General features: G+C 37.4%; 1 protein-coding gene across 8 annotated transcripts in view; it reads left to right on the forward strand.

The window, feature by feature from the left end:
- LOC111246749 (uncharacterized) overlaps positions 1-10250 on the forward strand; it is a 44217-nt gene extending 33967 nt beyond the window's left edge. For 7 of the 8 annotated variants that reach the window (XM_086984402.1, XM_086984405.1, XM_086984401.1 and 4 more), the window contains 5 exons: positions 310-461; positions 2842-2947; positions 4073-4273; positions 4463-4693; positions 5326-7259. In XM_086984402.1, the coding sequence (XP_086840528.1) occupies positions 310-461; positions 2842-2947; positions 4073-4273; positions 4463-4693; positions 5326-5877 (1242 nt within the window). In that variant the 3' untranslated portion in view covers positions 5878-7259. Of the gene's footprint in view, positions 1-309; positions 462-2841; positions 2948-4072; positions 4274-4462; positions 4694-5325; positions 7260-8153; positions 8317-9395 lie in introns of those variants that run through there. The other variant, XR_015324390.1, reaches the window with a different exon arrangement.
- The last annotated feature ends 4642 nt before the right edge of the window (positions 10251-14892 follow it).

Below are 14892 nucleotides of genomic sequence, written 5' to 3' on the forward strand. Positions count from 1 at the left end.
AATGTGTATTTGCAAATTTTCACTGGTTGGAAGATAAACCGAACTTAGCGAATGTTACAAATGTCAAATGATGGACTAGATTAATGACAAGAAGCCCAATTTTACAAGACAAGAATCCAAATTTAATCTCCTCAATCGATTCTTAAACCACTAAAGCATGCCCAACTCCTGTTTGTGACTATCTTAGATATGATACATTAGTTGTAAGGGACAGCTAAATATAATTCATACCCATTATGACTTCGATATAGACTATGAAAATAAGAATCCGTTCGCAATGTAACGAAATTATATAAATTATGGTAACAGGCAAAAAAGAACATTGTGGAGTTATATGGTTACAACAAAATTGGACTTAACTCGGCTCCTAACCAAATTCCTCTCCTAACTGGAATCCAGTACTATCCTGCTCCTGGTTTACGCAGTCGCATCGACAACACATATTTCGATAACGTCACAAGGTATTAGTGCTTTGTAAATTATTGACGTTTTTTTTTTATACAGCACACAATTGTATTGATTTACGATCTGAGTACTGGCGACAAATCATTAAAAGTCAAAAGATAAAAATGCAGTTGTCCGCTTTCTGTAGATTGAAATACCGGCAACCAACAACAAGGTAGACAGTGGTATGATCTATCCAAATATATATATATATATATATATGTATCCGATACATAGAAAAATTAAACTTTTATATAACGTTTATTTATTATTAGTTCTATAACTTGTATTATAACGTTAATGTTTTTTACACTAATGCTTACAAGGGGTATTAGTACGAGAGTCGAAAATCAGACGACACGATAGGTCCGTTAATCGAAAACAATTTACACAAGCTTGTGTGATCCACGATCTGACCTATTCGGAAGTCTCTATTCCCATAGAGATGCATGGATTCTAGGTACATGCTTGCCTTATAATAATTATAAATTTTAAGATAGCTCAGTTTGCAGTTTCGGGTTAAAAGTTAACGCACATAACCCAAAACCTATCTTAAACATCTTATTCTTCAGAAAAATGACACTTTTTTGACTACGGTGGAATTCCCTCCGAAGTAGTTATCTGTTTTACTGGTTACCTGTGTCTTGTGTCGTTCATTCTTAAGACCGTGTTGCACGGTTCCGAACAGTGATAACAGGACGTTGTACAACATTCGGGTTCTTCCCCGGGCTTAAAAGAAATTACAGGGTCAAAGATCCCATTAGAATTTCCAGCTAACTGCAACTGTATGAAGCTAAATACTGCAGAACCTTTTCGCTCTCTGAAGTTTCTATGTTCCGTTACTTTTCAGTGACTCACTTAAATGAATCGAGTAAATGAAACGATTTTAATCATTGATTACGTTTAAAAAGTTGTTGCACAGCAGTCCCTTCAGGGCCACCAATTCTATAAGTTGACCATGTTGAAACTTAGCAACCGGAATTCAACTATTATGTCGATCATTAAAGCTATGCTCACTTTATCTACAGTATTCATTGGTGTAGAAATTACTTCTGTTTTGCCGATATTGACACGATCATGCGTGATGCAGGTAGTGCTGATACATAGTTATTTGGTTTCCTAAAAGGAAGCACTCCTAAAAAACCAATTGAATATGGAGACGATGCTTTTTGAAACGGGGATTTTCGACAATACTAACTATCCTAAAGTTTTGAATTCGTTTTGTTCATATATTTGCACAATAAAATAAACTGTCTAAAAAATATTAATTATACATTGCTCTTGGTTTGCAGAACACGCTGAGAAACCTATGCCTCGGTTAAAAAAAAAAAAAGGAAAAAATTAGAAAAATTTTTTTAATGTCAAGATTCTTCGTAGAACAGCTCGCTTATATTGTACTATTACAAAGTTCAGATTGATAGGATTTCAGCCAAATACATAACAAGCTAAAGTGCAACATCACATTGTTAATATCAGTAGAAAAAATAGGAACATATATATATATTTTTGAAGTTGCATCTATTGTTGAATTGTCTCTTTAGGGTAGAGCGTGCGTATGACTGGTAATGTGGCATGAAACATGGGCTTTGATATGATGAATAATAAGATCTTGAAAATGATCCGTACGAAGTTTATCCGATACTCAGGTTAGCTAGCGGTTCAATATTATTTACTTACCGGAATCAGACTTCATCCAAAATTTTCCCTGCAAAAACGCATGGGGCCCCACGTTTTCTGCGTATCTCTTACAGCTGCATGATTTTGCCAATACGCGAACGTGGTGAAGAAATTTAATATACTATGAATAGCAATAATAATTTGTTCGTTGTGTGAGAGGCTATATTATAAAAGTGGAGGAGTCAGAATTCGTCTGTGTCAATACTGCCGACTCGTAAATTTGCCACTATTGCTCCGACAGCTAAAGATCTATGTGCCTCTCTGGCAACGCACCACCGGTTCGGGTCCGATTGTACCATTATAAGAATATTTAGCAGCCCTTTTTTAAATTTAATTGTTTTTGCCTAGACGATTTTATCCCTATTTGAAAGCAACGCGGTGTTTCGACGAGTTCTCGCTTTTGTTGTTTATCGCGCGGTCTCCCTTCGCCCTACATATGTACCCTGTGTACTAGCACTAGGACCTATGGAAGAACATTAGGTCGTAGTACAATTTGCCTAGTATATACACCGTACACGTACGTTTACTCAGCGTCTATGTAAGACGGTCCGCTTTACCTTATCCACCTTCACGCATTCTCGCCTGGGAAGTATTTGATGACAGCAAGCTCAAATGGGTTAAATTTTTTTCCCTTCAAAAAGTCAATAGTATATAGTTTGGCCAAAGCTAGAACAAGAAAGAGTTCACTATATGATAAATTGTCGCAATGATCCATTGCAGGTTTTTATGGAACGATTATGAAGAGCGAGGCTATCGAACAATGTTCTACGAAGAGCAATGGCATTATGGGCTTTTCGTCTACCCGTCTCTAAAAGGATTTAAACAGGTTTGAAAAAAGCTAGTTTAAGGCTCCTAGAGTCTGCATTTATACACTGAAACGCGCCGATACTTGTTTCGCTAAGCACTGTATGTACATAGCGTCATTCGCTTCCAATATATCAACACCTAAAAAATAACACCACCTTGTCGAATGTGCACAATTTTGATATAATTGTTATTGTTATTAGAAGTTGCGATGGTTGAATGCCACTCAGCGGATCGCGTCGAGGTTTCGTTACAAGCTCGAAATATTATGTATACATGGCACGGACTTGATTGCCAGCACATTTTTAGTTCCTTATTTCTATAATCCTTATGTATTATATGAACTTTACTTTTTAAAGAACCTCACAGGATATCATCTAGCGACATTATATCGTAGGGCAGTGTAGGAAAATTGTACGTTCACCGAACATCTTTATCAATAACTTCGCAGTCGCAGTGACAGACGTAAATACTCGAACCGAAGTTATCCAGCTTCCGACACGAGAAGTTTCCTAACATGTCCCAGTAACGAAAACTCTTTGCAGCTAAGTAACAAAATGGAATCCGACGCCCAACATTCGCACCACTCAGCCGCATAAGGCGCTCGTTCGTACCCAGCGTGAGGATTATCTTGTTTATTCAATAATCCACTGAGGTAGATACACGAGTCTGCAAAGGAAATAATGTCTAGCACAACGCTAGAATCCCGTACTTTGGCCCATGCGAAATTCCATAGAGCGATCTATGAGGGGCCAAATTAGAATCATTTGAACTTATATTTGGTGGCATCAAGAAATACACTATTTGCACCATAAAATCGTAGTTCACTCTATTCATCGATGATAGTTCTAGTTACCGGTCCTCTTGAACTTGCATTATTCAGGGCCAGACATTAAAATGATTCTACGATGCGGCGGTAAGGTTATTGATACAAATAAGCGCTAAATAAGGTTGGTGCCAATCCGATCACCCTGCTGCACGGCCCTATCATAATAATAATAATTATTATTACTATTATTATTACAATTATATCCGGGCTTACTATAACGCAATCGACCCTAATATAGGTAAACTTTAAAATAAGATAAATGTTGAGATCTCTAGGATAATATAACTAATGGGTTGTGGCTAACCGCATGGATTCTAGGTCCCTACAACTTACTGGTCAAGACCAATGATGCAGGCTGTCGACAAGTCGACTTTGAAGGCCAGCGGCTACAGTTGGTGTATTGGACCTGATTTTCCAGCGAAGCATTATCTCGACTATACCTATAATACGATGAAGATTCTCGGCGAGGATCGCCCGTTATTTTCGTACTCATGGCTCAGTGAAACTGCACATGATGATGTAAATTGAAGCCTTCTTTTATATCCTGACGCTAAATTCAAGTTTTCACTAGTGCCCTGTATATTCAAGCTGCAATTTTCGTATAGCCTATGTATTCAATACTTAAGCATACGCATTCAGTTATATATTTAGTTATCGAATAAAACGACTGTATCAGCTTTGACTTTTGTTGTCCGTTTTTAATTTCAGATTAATGGAGGTCATCGTATTGACAAATATTTTGAAGATTTTTTCGCCAAAATGGACCGGGACGGCATTCTAAATAGGACAGCTGTGTTCTTTATTTCGGACCATGGGTTTCGGTTTGGGTCGTTTCGAACGACTACCCAGGGACGCTATGAAGATACATTGCCCTATGGTTTTATATTGTTGCCTGAATCATATTACAATGAAAATCCAAAGGCACTGGCCAACATTAAGGTGAGTTGGTTTCTGACGCGTTTATAGTTTTTTTTTTTTTTTTTTTTCTTATAAAAGGTATAGTTAGTAACAGATAATTATTCCAAAAAAAAGTAGATTTTTGTCATCGTTAGAATGTTCAGACATATAAACGCTTGAGATTATTGATCGTCTAAAATCACTTTGGATCCGCTTGTCTATGCCACTTCCGGCGGCCCTTTCGAAACTGACATCGTATTCAGTTGATATTTACGCACAATATTCTGCAACTGCTGCTGCTGCTACTAAACAGCAGCATCAGTGTGCTTCACGGGTTTGCGCCCAGAATTTTTTTTATATATGCACGATAATTGAGACTTCTCAAAAACCGTATAGTTTTAAATAACCCGACTAGCTCAATTCTGGAAGTCAACAATCTATTACGATCTACTCAAATTCATTTTAATTGCATAGCAACTATAAGGTGAAACAAAAGGACAGAATCTTGTAGCAAAAAAAAAAAAAAAAAAAAACAGAATTTGCATTTCAACATAGCATTAATAATGATCCGATACGTAATGCTTATTGTAATGAGTATTAACTTTTGCCCCTGTGTGCCATTGTCGTCAAACCAACGTCCTGCATCCTAATGGGAATCGATGGGTTCGAACCAGGCAAATTCACGCCGACTAGTAACGGTTTATGATTTGCACGCAACGCTGCTTGAACTAGCCGATATGTGGAGCGAAGGCCGAGTCACACGAACCGCTAATGGATACAGCCTTATCAGCAACGTAATACCTGACGATCGAACCTGTGAACACGCCAATATCGGTTTTCAGTATTGTTCATGCTTTGAGTCTCAGCCTTACGATCGTAAGGGACGGCTCGCAACTTCGTTTGCTCAGTTTGTTCTCGACTCAATCAACCACATCGTAGAAAAGAATAACGCCACATTGAAATGCCATGAATGGACGCTTCGAGACATTGACGACCTCACGAGGTTGTCTGAAGGTGAACTTTGGACCGACATATTCAAGATCTCGCTTAGCACGAAGCCCAGCGCGCAATTTGAGGTGGCGGGGAAGTTTATCCAAAATGCGAATAAAATAGGAGGCGTCGAGTGGAAACTTGTAGCCGACATTGATCGTATAGACTGGTTTAGCTCGCATGCAAAATGTGTTAAAGGTTCCAGCTATGAACGATATTGTTACTGTAGAGAATAGCGTTGAAGCATTACCACTATGGACTGATTGACAGCTACCACGACGTGGGTATTGCCAATGTGCCTTGAACTTGTTCCAACCCGTTATAAAATAGTGAAAATGTATGTAGCAACTTTGTGACAAATTCAACCGTGTTTTTGTGCGGTCATCTTTTCAATAATTGTTCTTATTGCATGAATATACAAGTAACGTAGTTGAGTTAGATATTCTATTCATTTCAAATTCAAAACGTATGGAAAAACACCAAAGCGAACTGGGTACATCGGTGTGAACAGTTATATAGGTACTGCCAGCCATTTGTAGCTCGCATCGACGTCGTGTTGATAGTGATTTCGTTCTTTTTGATAATGAACACAGGCTACAGCTCACTTGTTCAAATTCTCATTTAAAAGACATGCGTAATTTCTTAATCATTATTATTATTGCTATTGAATTTGGAATGGCTAGTAGTAAGTTGAGCTTAAATTTCCGAATAGTCGAAAATTTTTTAAAGTAAAGCGCGCTAACCGTAGATAAATATGACGGCAGTGCTGAGGTGTTTTTTGTGCAGCTATGATGCGACAAAAATGATCAATTCTGGGACCTGTAGCCTAAATATATATGTTGTCTACGTTGGACGGCCGCTCTTCGCTGAATACCTGCGAAAATGAGTAGCTTTTTTTTTCTAGTAATACTATTTTCCTTTAATTTATTGGCACATTTATGTATTGATGGCTTTATCTTTTGAGCTATTGCTAATTAAAAAAAAAAAACTGTTTATGATTATATTTCGCGTTTATACAAATAGGTAAGTCACATGAAAAAAAAGCTCTGATATGAGACGACTGTAATTAAGTTAGTTACGATTTCCATGTACCTGTCTTGCATTTCTGTTATAGATTCCCGCTCGTTTACCAAATCTATTTGATTTTTCAATGTCGTCTTGCTGACGGCATGATAAGACCTGACATCATGGTCCGCGGGTCGGCCAATAACGTCCGTAAAGATAATTAAAGAAATTGTATCATCTTCATTGTTCTTAAAGGAAGCACTATAACTTTTAGGGGAATACTCAATACATGACTTTAAAGTACTTTAGCATCATCTGTTACTAAGTGACAAACAAGGGTGTATCACCTAAAAGCCTACTGTTTTTACATCGGTAGACGAAATGTACAAGGCGACAAATGCGCTCTAAGATAGAAGGGCATGCTTTATAACGTGATTTCGTTTGAATGCAATTCAGGAAGTAATAGGACAGCGAACCCTGTATATAACTAAGTACACCTAGTCAGACTAATAGTAGCCTTTCCGGCAGCAGCTCCTAAGCCTAGCAGTGACTGTTATATATATATACATGCTTAAATTTTTGGACGGTCAATAAATATTACGACTACCAAGTGCATGAGTGCTTCTTTTTCCATCACGGGTTGTTAATAGTCCCCTCATAATATCTTTGCTGTTGAAACTTACATTATAGATTTTGTAGGCAATATCTAAAGTAAAGAACGAGAGATCGATAAATGAACTTAGCTAGCGTAACTGGTGAGAGTATCAAATCGAAAACGATTAGCGAGTATCTAGAGCAAACCTATCGAAAAAAACCCACCTGGTATCAAGCATACCAATACCCAACCAATTGGTCCAAATAACAAATCGAAAGGCAAGCAAAGTCTTTCTTGGCCAGCGACTTTTAGAGGTCATCTCTTCATGCACACATATGTAAATCAATCGAACTAATCACACGTGAAACCGGCAGTAATTATTTACAAGTGTGATAAAAACACCGCAATACACAAAAAAATCATCACAAACGAAGTTTTACGTAAATTGAACAATTGACAGTCGCGTTGAATATAACCACATAATTATTTAATAATATACCATATCGAATTATACCATAACCTTCTCACCGTTTAATCTAAAAGCGAAAATTAGTTATTCAACCCGTACTTTTACCTAAATAGACAAACAGGGGAACTACTACGAGTCTAACTACTGGATCTAGTTTGTATGCGTGACCAGAGTCTGTGCGCCAAATAAAACCAGAGGGGCAGAACCTATCTCTAGCGTGACGAAAAACTACTGTCGGCATTTTTGTATTTGTGAACGAGACCATTATTCACCGACCTACCCTAAAATGTGTTACATTTGTATCTAATTTTTTTCTGTATATAATAATAAATCTCTTTTGATTGATTAATTATTTTTTCCCTTCATAAAAAATCGTTCTTTAGAGAACTGCGAAAAACCGGATGAAATATCTGCTAATCGCTATAAATTATTAACCTTTTCAGGGGATCGATGATCTAAGCCATTCTGCTCAGTGGAAACTTTAACTTAGTGGCTCCTCAGATAATGATAAAATCTAAGCAAAAAAGTTCTGAAGAGTTAATATATGACTTGAGACGCATTGTTTTGCTCAGCCAGCGATTATGGGAACCTGGAGATTCTTTTGGGGTACGTAGCCACAACTATTCCGCTCTGCAATTTTGATGCAGCTCAAACAGATGATTGAAATTTAATCACCGAGAAAGTACTCGGATTTGCACCCCAAAAAATGTTTGACTATTTTTAGGTATATAAAGGCGACTGGAAATATCATTTTGAAAGCGATTTTCAATGTGGAATATGGTCACAATTGGTAAAACAGTTACTGAAAAAAAAATTATTTTATTTAAAATCATATTTGCCTTTTTCGCGTCGATATTTTACAGTCAAATTAAAAGTGAAGATGACCTGCCTCATCAACATGGCCTAGGCAACTTTGGGATAATTCTCAAAAATGTGTAGTTTGAACAGAATACTTGCTACCTAAGGCGTATTTTTTTTAATTTTATTATTAATTAGATGTATTTCTGCATGCTTTAAACACATTTTATTTTAACTAGCTGCTATCAAGAGAATCAAAAATCAGAACCACATAATTACTATGCTCAACACCTACATGTTATACAATTCGTTGCGATTTGAAGCAAACTATATTGCAGAAACTTTCTAACTCGTGACACCTTGACTTCGATTTCTTTAAACAAAACTGCACGAATTAGCATTGATAAAGGAAATTTTAGCGCTATTTTCTTTTCGTTTCAATTATTGTCGAAGCTGCGTTCATCTTCTTAATTGTCTACACTTTCACGTTTCGGTGTTGAAATGCCTGAATTTAGACAGTATATATATATATATATATATATATCGCGCATGCATAAATATACAACAACTCGCTAGTTTTGTTCGCCGCTCATTTACGGCTAATCCAGCTGATCCCATCGAGGTGGCCAGGGTAGTTTATAGATTACCTATATATTTCCAGGAACTCAACTAGAGCGTGTCGAATAGCGCTTTTTACATATTCACCCCTTTCCGTCTTGTTCATCTAGAATAGGTAGCTTTTCTCACATGCAGACCGGCACTCAGGCTGTAAACACTGTCGTAGCTTTCCATCCCCACAAAACCTAGAAATAGATCTGTACTACAGGTTCCTGACTGTGCCATTTTAGAAGTTGATGGTTACTAAATGACCCCTGTTTGCTAACCAGGTAAAGACACTGCATTCGCGAGCGAAAGATCTGAGGGAACTTTAACCATGCGCAGTGCTGTTCGTGACGAAGACCTAATAACCTTATGAAAGTTACCTCAAGTGTGCGAAATTGAAGTTCAAAAGGAAGTAAAAAGCCAAATCTAAAACGCTCGGAAGGCGTAAGACCAGGTGCACTAACGAAACCAGGGAGGCTTTGAGCTTACTCGAAAAAGAGATCAACCGATACGGCTTTCATCGAAGTGAATTACTACTGCATATCTGTGTATGCTTATTAATTAAAATTTCAAGCGAATGGCAGTGGTTAACATCGTAGAAACTATTCCCAAGCTTCCCGACCAAAAAGCACACAGGCCGGTTTCTTTACAATAAACACCTCAAAGAGACGGTGGTCTTGATGTGGAAAGAATTCTAACGGTTTGAAGAGAATGGCTCTGATTCCAAACAGAAAGAAAGGCCGAAGTGGCCTCCAATCATGAAAAGATTCGTGAAAAAAAAAAGCTGCATTTATGACGTTTCGTCATGCAGTACCGTAGGGCGCTCAGAAACTGGTTTGGAGCGTCGCAATGCACTACCTTTCGGATTAGGTTCTGTAGAATCAACGACAATGGTTCAGAAAATCGTTGCGGATGATATAAAAGGAATGCGATATTATTCGGACCAGCTGCTCTATTCTGTGCTTGTTGACTGCAAAACTGTGTTTCATTATATATCCAAAATAATAATAAACCGTATAGAGCAATAGACAATGACTCACGCAAGGGTACAGCTTTAACCGGTAGCTCGTATTGTTTCTTATCAAAAGTCTACTTACGAGAATAAAGCGAAAATACAACTTTATGATGATTACGTTATACACCGACGATCTAATGAATATGCATAGAAGTCATATATTTCGACTGCAATAGGTGTTACCAACTCTGCACAACGATCACGAGCAAATATTAGCCTGGAAGTTAACGAAGTTTTAGTTATATAAAGCTGTGTAGTTCAGTAGAGAAAGCAAATTATAGGCTGGCGACTGGTTGCGTCTAGAAATAGAAAACGTTGGCATAGCTTGCGTTATTTCTGGAAAGCCTCTCACGTTCTGGAAAGCGTCAGAAGAAAGATTATGACTGTGGTAATCACTAACGAAAAACCAACAAAGCCACCACGACAAGGCACTGTCGAAAGATTTAATCTTAGAAGTGCAGTAGCTGCCATTTACAGAACTGAGAAAAAGGAAAAATATCTGGAATATGAAAGACTAAAAATAACAATTATTTATTGCATACCCAAAAACAGCCACTTCATGTTTGCATCAAAATGCCAGATCACTTGGCGCATTTGTTGGCGGATACCTAGACACCCGTTAAAGGTACCCACGTCCTTTTGGCCAAATGAATGATGAAGGGGTTAAATCCGTCAGTCTTCGAAACAATGGTTGATGATGGCCAGAAGCGTACTAACTAAGAAAATTACTGCGTTAATGCACTAAGTTCGCAGTTCACAGGTTTCATGAAATCTGCTAAGTGCTGAGTAAGAGTTTTCAAATTTCGTAAAATTGTAGATGTCCTTACATGCGGCTTAGCCAAAACGGATCAGTAAATTCGCTCCGTAAATCAAATATTTAACATTTCAAAGGAAAGTAAAATTTTTAAAGAATTATGCCATTCTTCACTACAATTTCATGAACTGTAAGAGGCTAGTATGATGATTTATATTAAATGAAATTTAGGGTTTTCTTTTTATAATTGACGTTTAACGAAACATATATTGAATTAGCTACCATGTACGCATATTGATATCTTCAACAGAGCATGTTTTCACATACAGTTTGCTAATTACCTCATTGAAAACCAATTTCTTACACTCTGAACAGAAATTATACGGTTAGGTTAAACTCGGACATGTAATTTCAGCTTCTCATATTGTCGCCTGGACGTCCTATATTAAATATCATTACACCTCTTGACAAGATAGCGTGAATTACTGCAATAGACTCTTATTATATATAATATTATTATATATAAGGGTAGTTCCTGTTGAGTTGCGGGACATGCAAGAGATCACTTTACAACAAGTGTTATACTGGGTACAGCCTCTGTGATCCAATGGGTGTGTTCCAATATGATATGAAATCCAATAGAAATAATATGATTCTATCAACTGGTAGTGAAATCCAGTTGAAACAACACAGACCCCTGCGTAGGTTACTGTGACAATCTGGACAAACGTATCTGAACCGGCGAAAATAAAAAGATAATGAAACGATTCGTCTGAAGTCACTACCACACTTTGCTAATAAATGCTGCAAGTCAGTCAGTCAGTCGAATACAAGAATATTAACAAAGATGATTTGATTCCACCTACATGGATCAAAGGTACCTTTTAAAAATCGGTTGTTGTTCTTTTCTTTTTTCAACGCGCTTTTTATCACGTTAACCAATAAGTGTTCTTCACGCTATATTAACGCAGCTTCACTGCATATATGTGTACGCCATTTTTTAAGAACATATTAAGTAATTTTTTGGTAAGACTCACGAAACAAAGGATAAAAAATTACCCAATTTTTACATTGCTTACACGAATCGAACGCCAGCCAAATCAGGCGCCAGTTGCAACTGTTTGCAGGTCAATATAAAATTCTAGGCATATACAACATCACACGCGTAATGAAATAAGAAAATAAAAGTAGCGTCGTAGCAAAACACAAACTGATAGAAAATCGAAAATAATTGCAAGGCTCCCTATGTCTTTTACGAATGGAACGTTAGACCGTCTTCCAGTATGCGCAGTGTGATTGTGGAACTTACTATGCCAATCCTACCAGGTTCGCCACCTCGTTTATAAAAACTTTCTCGTATACGCGAATCGAAAAACTCCGCGAACCTCTTTTGACTAAGTATATTCCAAAAACGAGCCGCAAAGTGGATACTGAATTTTTGCTATTAAAAAGAATTATTTCTGTAATCATTTTTAGACATAATTGCCCTTAAAGTTTATATATCAATAAATATTTCTTCAGACAGTGTGTCTTAATTAAAAAAAAAGTAAAAATTAAAGAAAAATTAGTTTACATAATTGCCAAATTCGTTATTCCGGTATGTTATCGTTGAATTTGAGACCTGTCAAAAAAACGGGTCTCTAAGTTTTTTTTTACCCAAGGAGCACTATCACTCTATGATATTGAGTTAGCAGTTCATGGCTATCCGTCTCTGCATTGCCAGAGACGACTTAACTCATCAACTGGGCCTGATAGCTTTGCGACTTGTACCGAGTCGCAGCCTTTATCATAACGGAGCGATTCTAAAACATTTAGAAAATTAAGATTAAGTCATGGAACCATGGCTTGTCTCACTTCTGTTTCCCCTAAGCCTGATTAGGATCCATGTGCAAGTCTAAGCGCGTCTTCTGATGCTTATGGCGAGTTAAAAATATATGAAGGCGACGCCAAGACAAATTGAAGTTATGTATTTTTTTTCCGGTGCACGACTTTCCCACCCCACAAAACCGAGCATGCCTACGCCTGGTGTCGAACCCAACACACCATTCAGGTCACGTATATAGAAACGTAACCATGCATTTTTCTTGGTTCTTAAGAACGATGGAGCTTAAAGTGCTGGGTTCTATTGAAGATCAGCAGAACCAAGCGAATATATAATCATTGATTTCGACGATTGAATTGTAGCAGTTAACTTCCTTTGATCTCAGCCGCGTTGTATAACTTACCATGCGATAAAATCTGCATAAATTCGAACACATCTATTGACAACATAATGTAAATTTTCGCTATAAAGGAGTAGCACAGTGCGCGCAATCTTCGCAACTTCGGTCTCTTCGATATTACATCTTTAATCTGATACGGACATCTAGCTTTTTTCTCCTAGATAAACATGCCTCATTTATAGGTTAACGAGCGCAGAGTGCAATTTCTAAGTTTTCAGCAGCTTTACATAGCTAGCGTAGACATACTAGATATTGTCGTCAATGATAACCTGAAGTTGATTAATGAACATCGTAAGGAGCACACGTATCAGTTCTGTCCTTTGTAGAGAGTTCGTGATAACGTTTCTAATTAATGAGAGAACTTATTCATTTTTTCATGTACGAGGTCCACAGGAAATGTATCCATCGCAGGTAGGACGGAGTCCGTAGATTGTGTGCTACCTTTCAAACGCGCGGTTCAAATCAGTATATATAATTGACACAGCCTTACCTGGTTTTAACGATGGTAAGAAGCATTTGTCAAGTGAAGCAAACCATCAGAAATCTAAATTTTTATTAGATAAACAAATGTGTGTTGCTCATCAATTCTAGAGGTTTCTCCGCGTTTCTCATAATTTCCACGTGAAAAATCTTTACAGTTAGCGTTGTTTATCCAATCTCCGTGAGAGGCTTCTGGCCGCTAGTTCATGGGATTTGTCCGGTTTTCACCCTTTGTAAATATAAAAATGTTGTTTCTGATAAGTCTATATCTTTAATTAAACTTAACGTCGGGAAGACATACCGCTATCGATTTTACTTTGAACCGGTGGCTCCCTTGTGTCCTCGAAAAGCTCACAAGAAGCTTGCGTTTTCAGTCTCTTTAGATAGTAACTCCAGATTTGAAGATACATATTTCAGTTTGATGTCTTTAAACCCATTCAGACTGTTTCAGCCTTCCAACTGTGGATCCAAAAATCGCGGTTATATGACATGGGACGGCGATAATCATTTGCCCCAGGAGACGTCTTTAGAGTCAATCAGCTCTGTTAAATTAAAATTACAGCTGTTAGAGCCTTTGCAGTTGCAGTGTCCTATTTCTGTGTGAAATCGCTACATTTGCTGTGAAATATTCTTCGCCAGACGTTGTCTTCTTTGACTGTCATTTACGCTAGTGAATGTATTCTCATCCATTTTTTTTTATAAGGATTTAATTACCCGTTTCTAACCCATAGCGACGAGAGATTAAATATCTAAACTATAGTCCGTTTTGGAGAAGTCCAGTTTCTCTTAGTCTTTGTTAGTTTATTTATCCGTGTCTTATTATTAAATAGTGCATAGTGATCTGAGCTTATGGGGTTTTATTCCGCCTAGTAACCAGAGCGCCGAATCAAACTTGTTAGTGCTCACCTGAGTAATTTATTGCTACCAGTTTACATTGCATGTGAGAGACAGTTTCGTCCTCAGAATTTTAGAGATCCTTTTCAAACAATGCTTAGTAGGCTTTTTTAATATTTTTTGCAGGTGCATGTGCTTATAGTTGGAGTAATCTGTTCATCGTGAAGCTGAACAGCACATGGCTATTGTTAGTATTGTCGAATTTTTTTAACTAGCTAACTAACTTGACATCCAGCGCAAAAGTTGACTTTCTTATTGCAGCAATTAGCGAATTAGAATTAGATAAGCGAAAATAGTGCAAGCCGACATCCAGTGATACATTTTGTGCTGTTATAGGCTACAATAGGTAAACGATAAACTGATTCGTCTTTCTTAAAAATTCAAAAGTGTATGGTTGAAATTTTGTGTTCTTATAT

The sequence above is a fragment of the Varroa destructor genome, unplaced genomic scaffold, assembly GCF_002443255.2.
Source record: "Varroa destructor unplaced genomic scaffold, Vdes_3.0 BEIS01000003.1, whole genome shotgun sequence".
Classification (NCBI taxonomy): Eukaryota; Metazoa; Arthropoda; class Arachnida; order Mesostigmata; family Varroidae; genus Varroa; species Varroa destructor.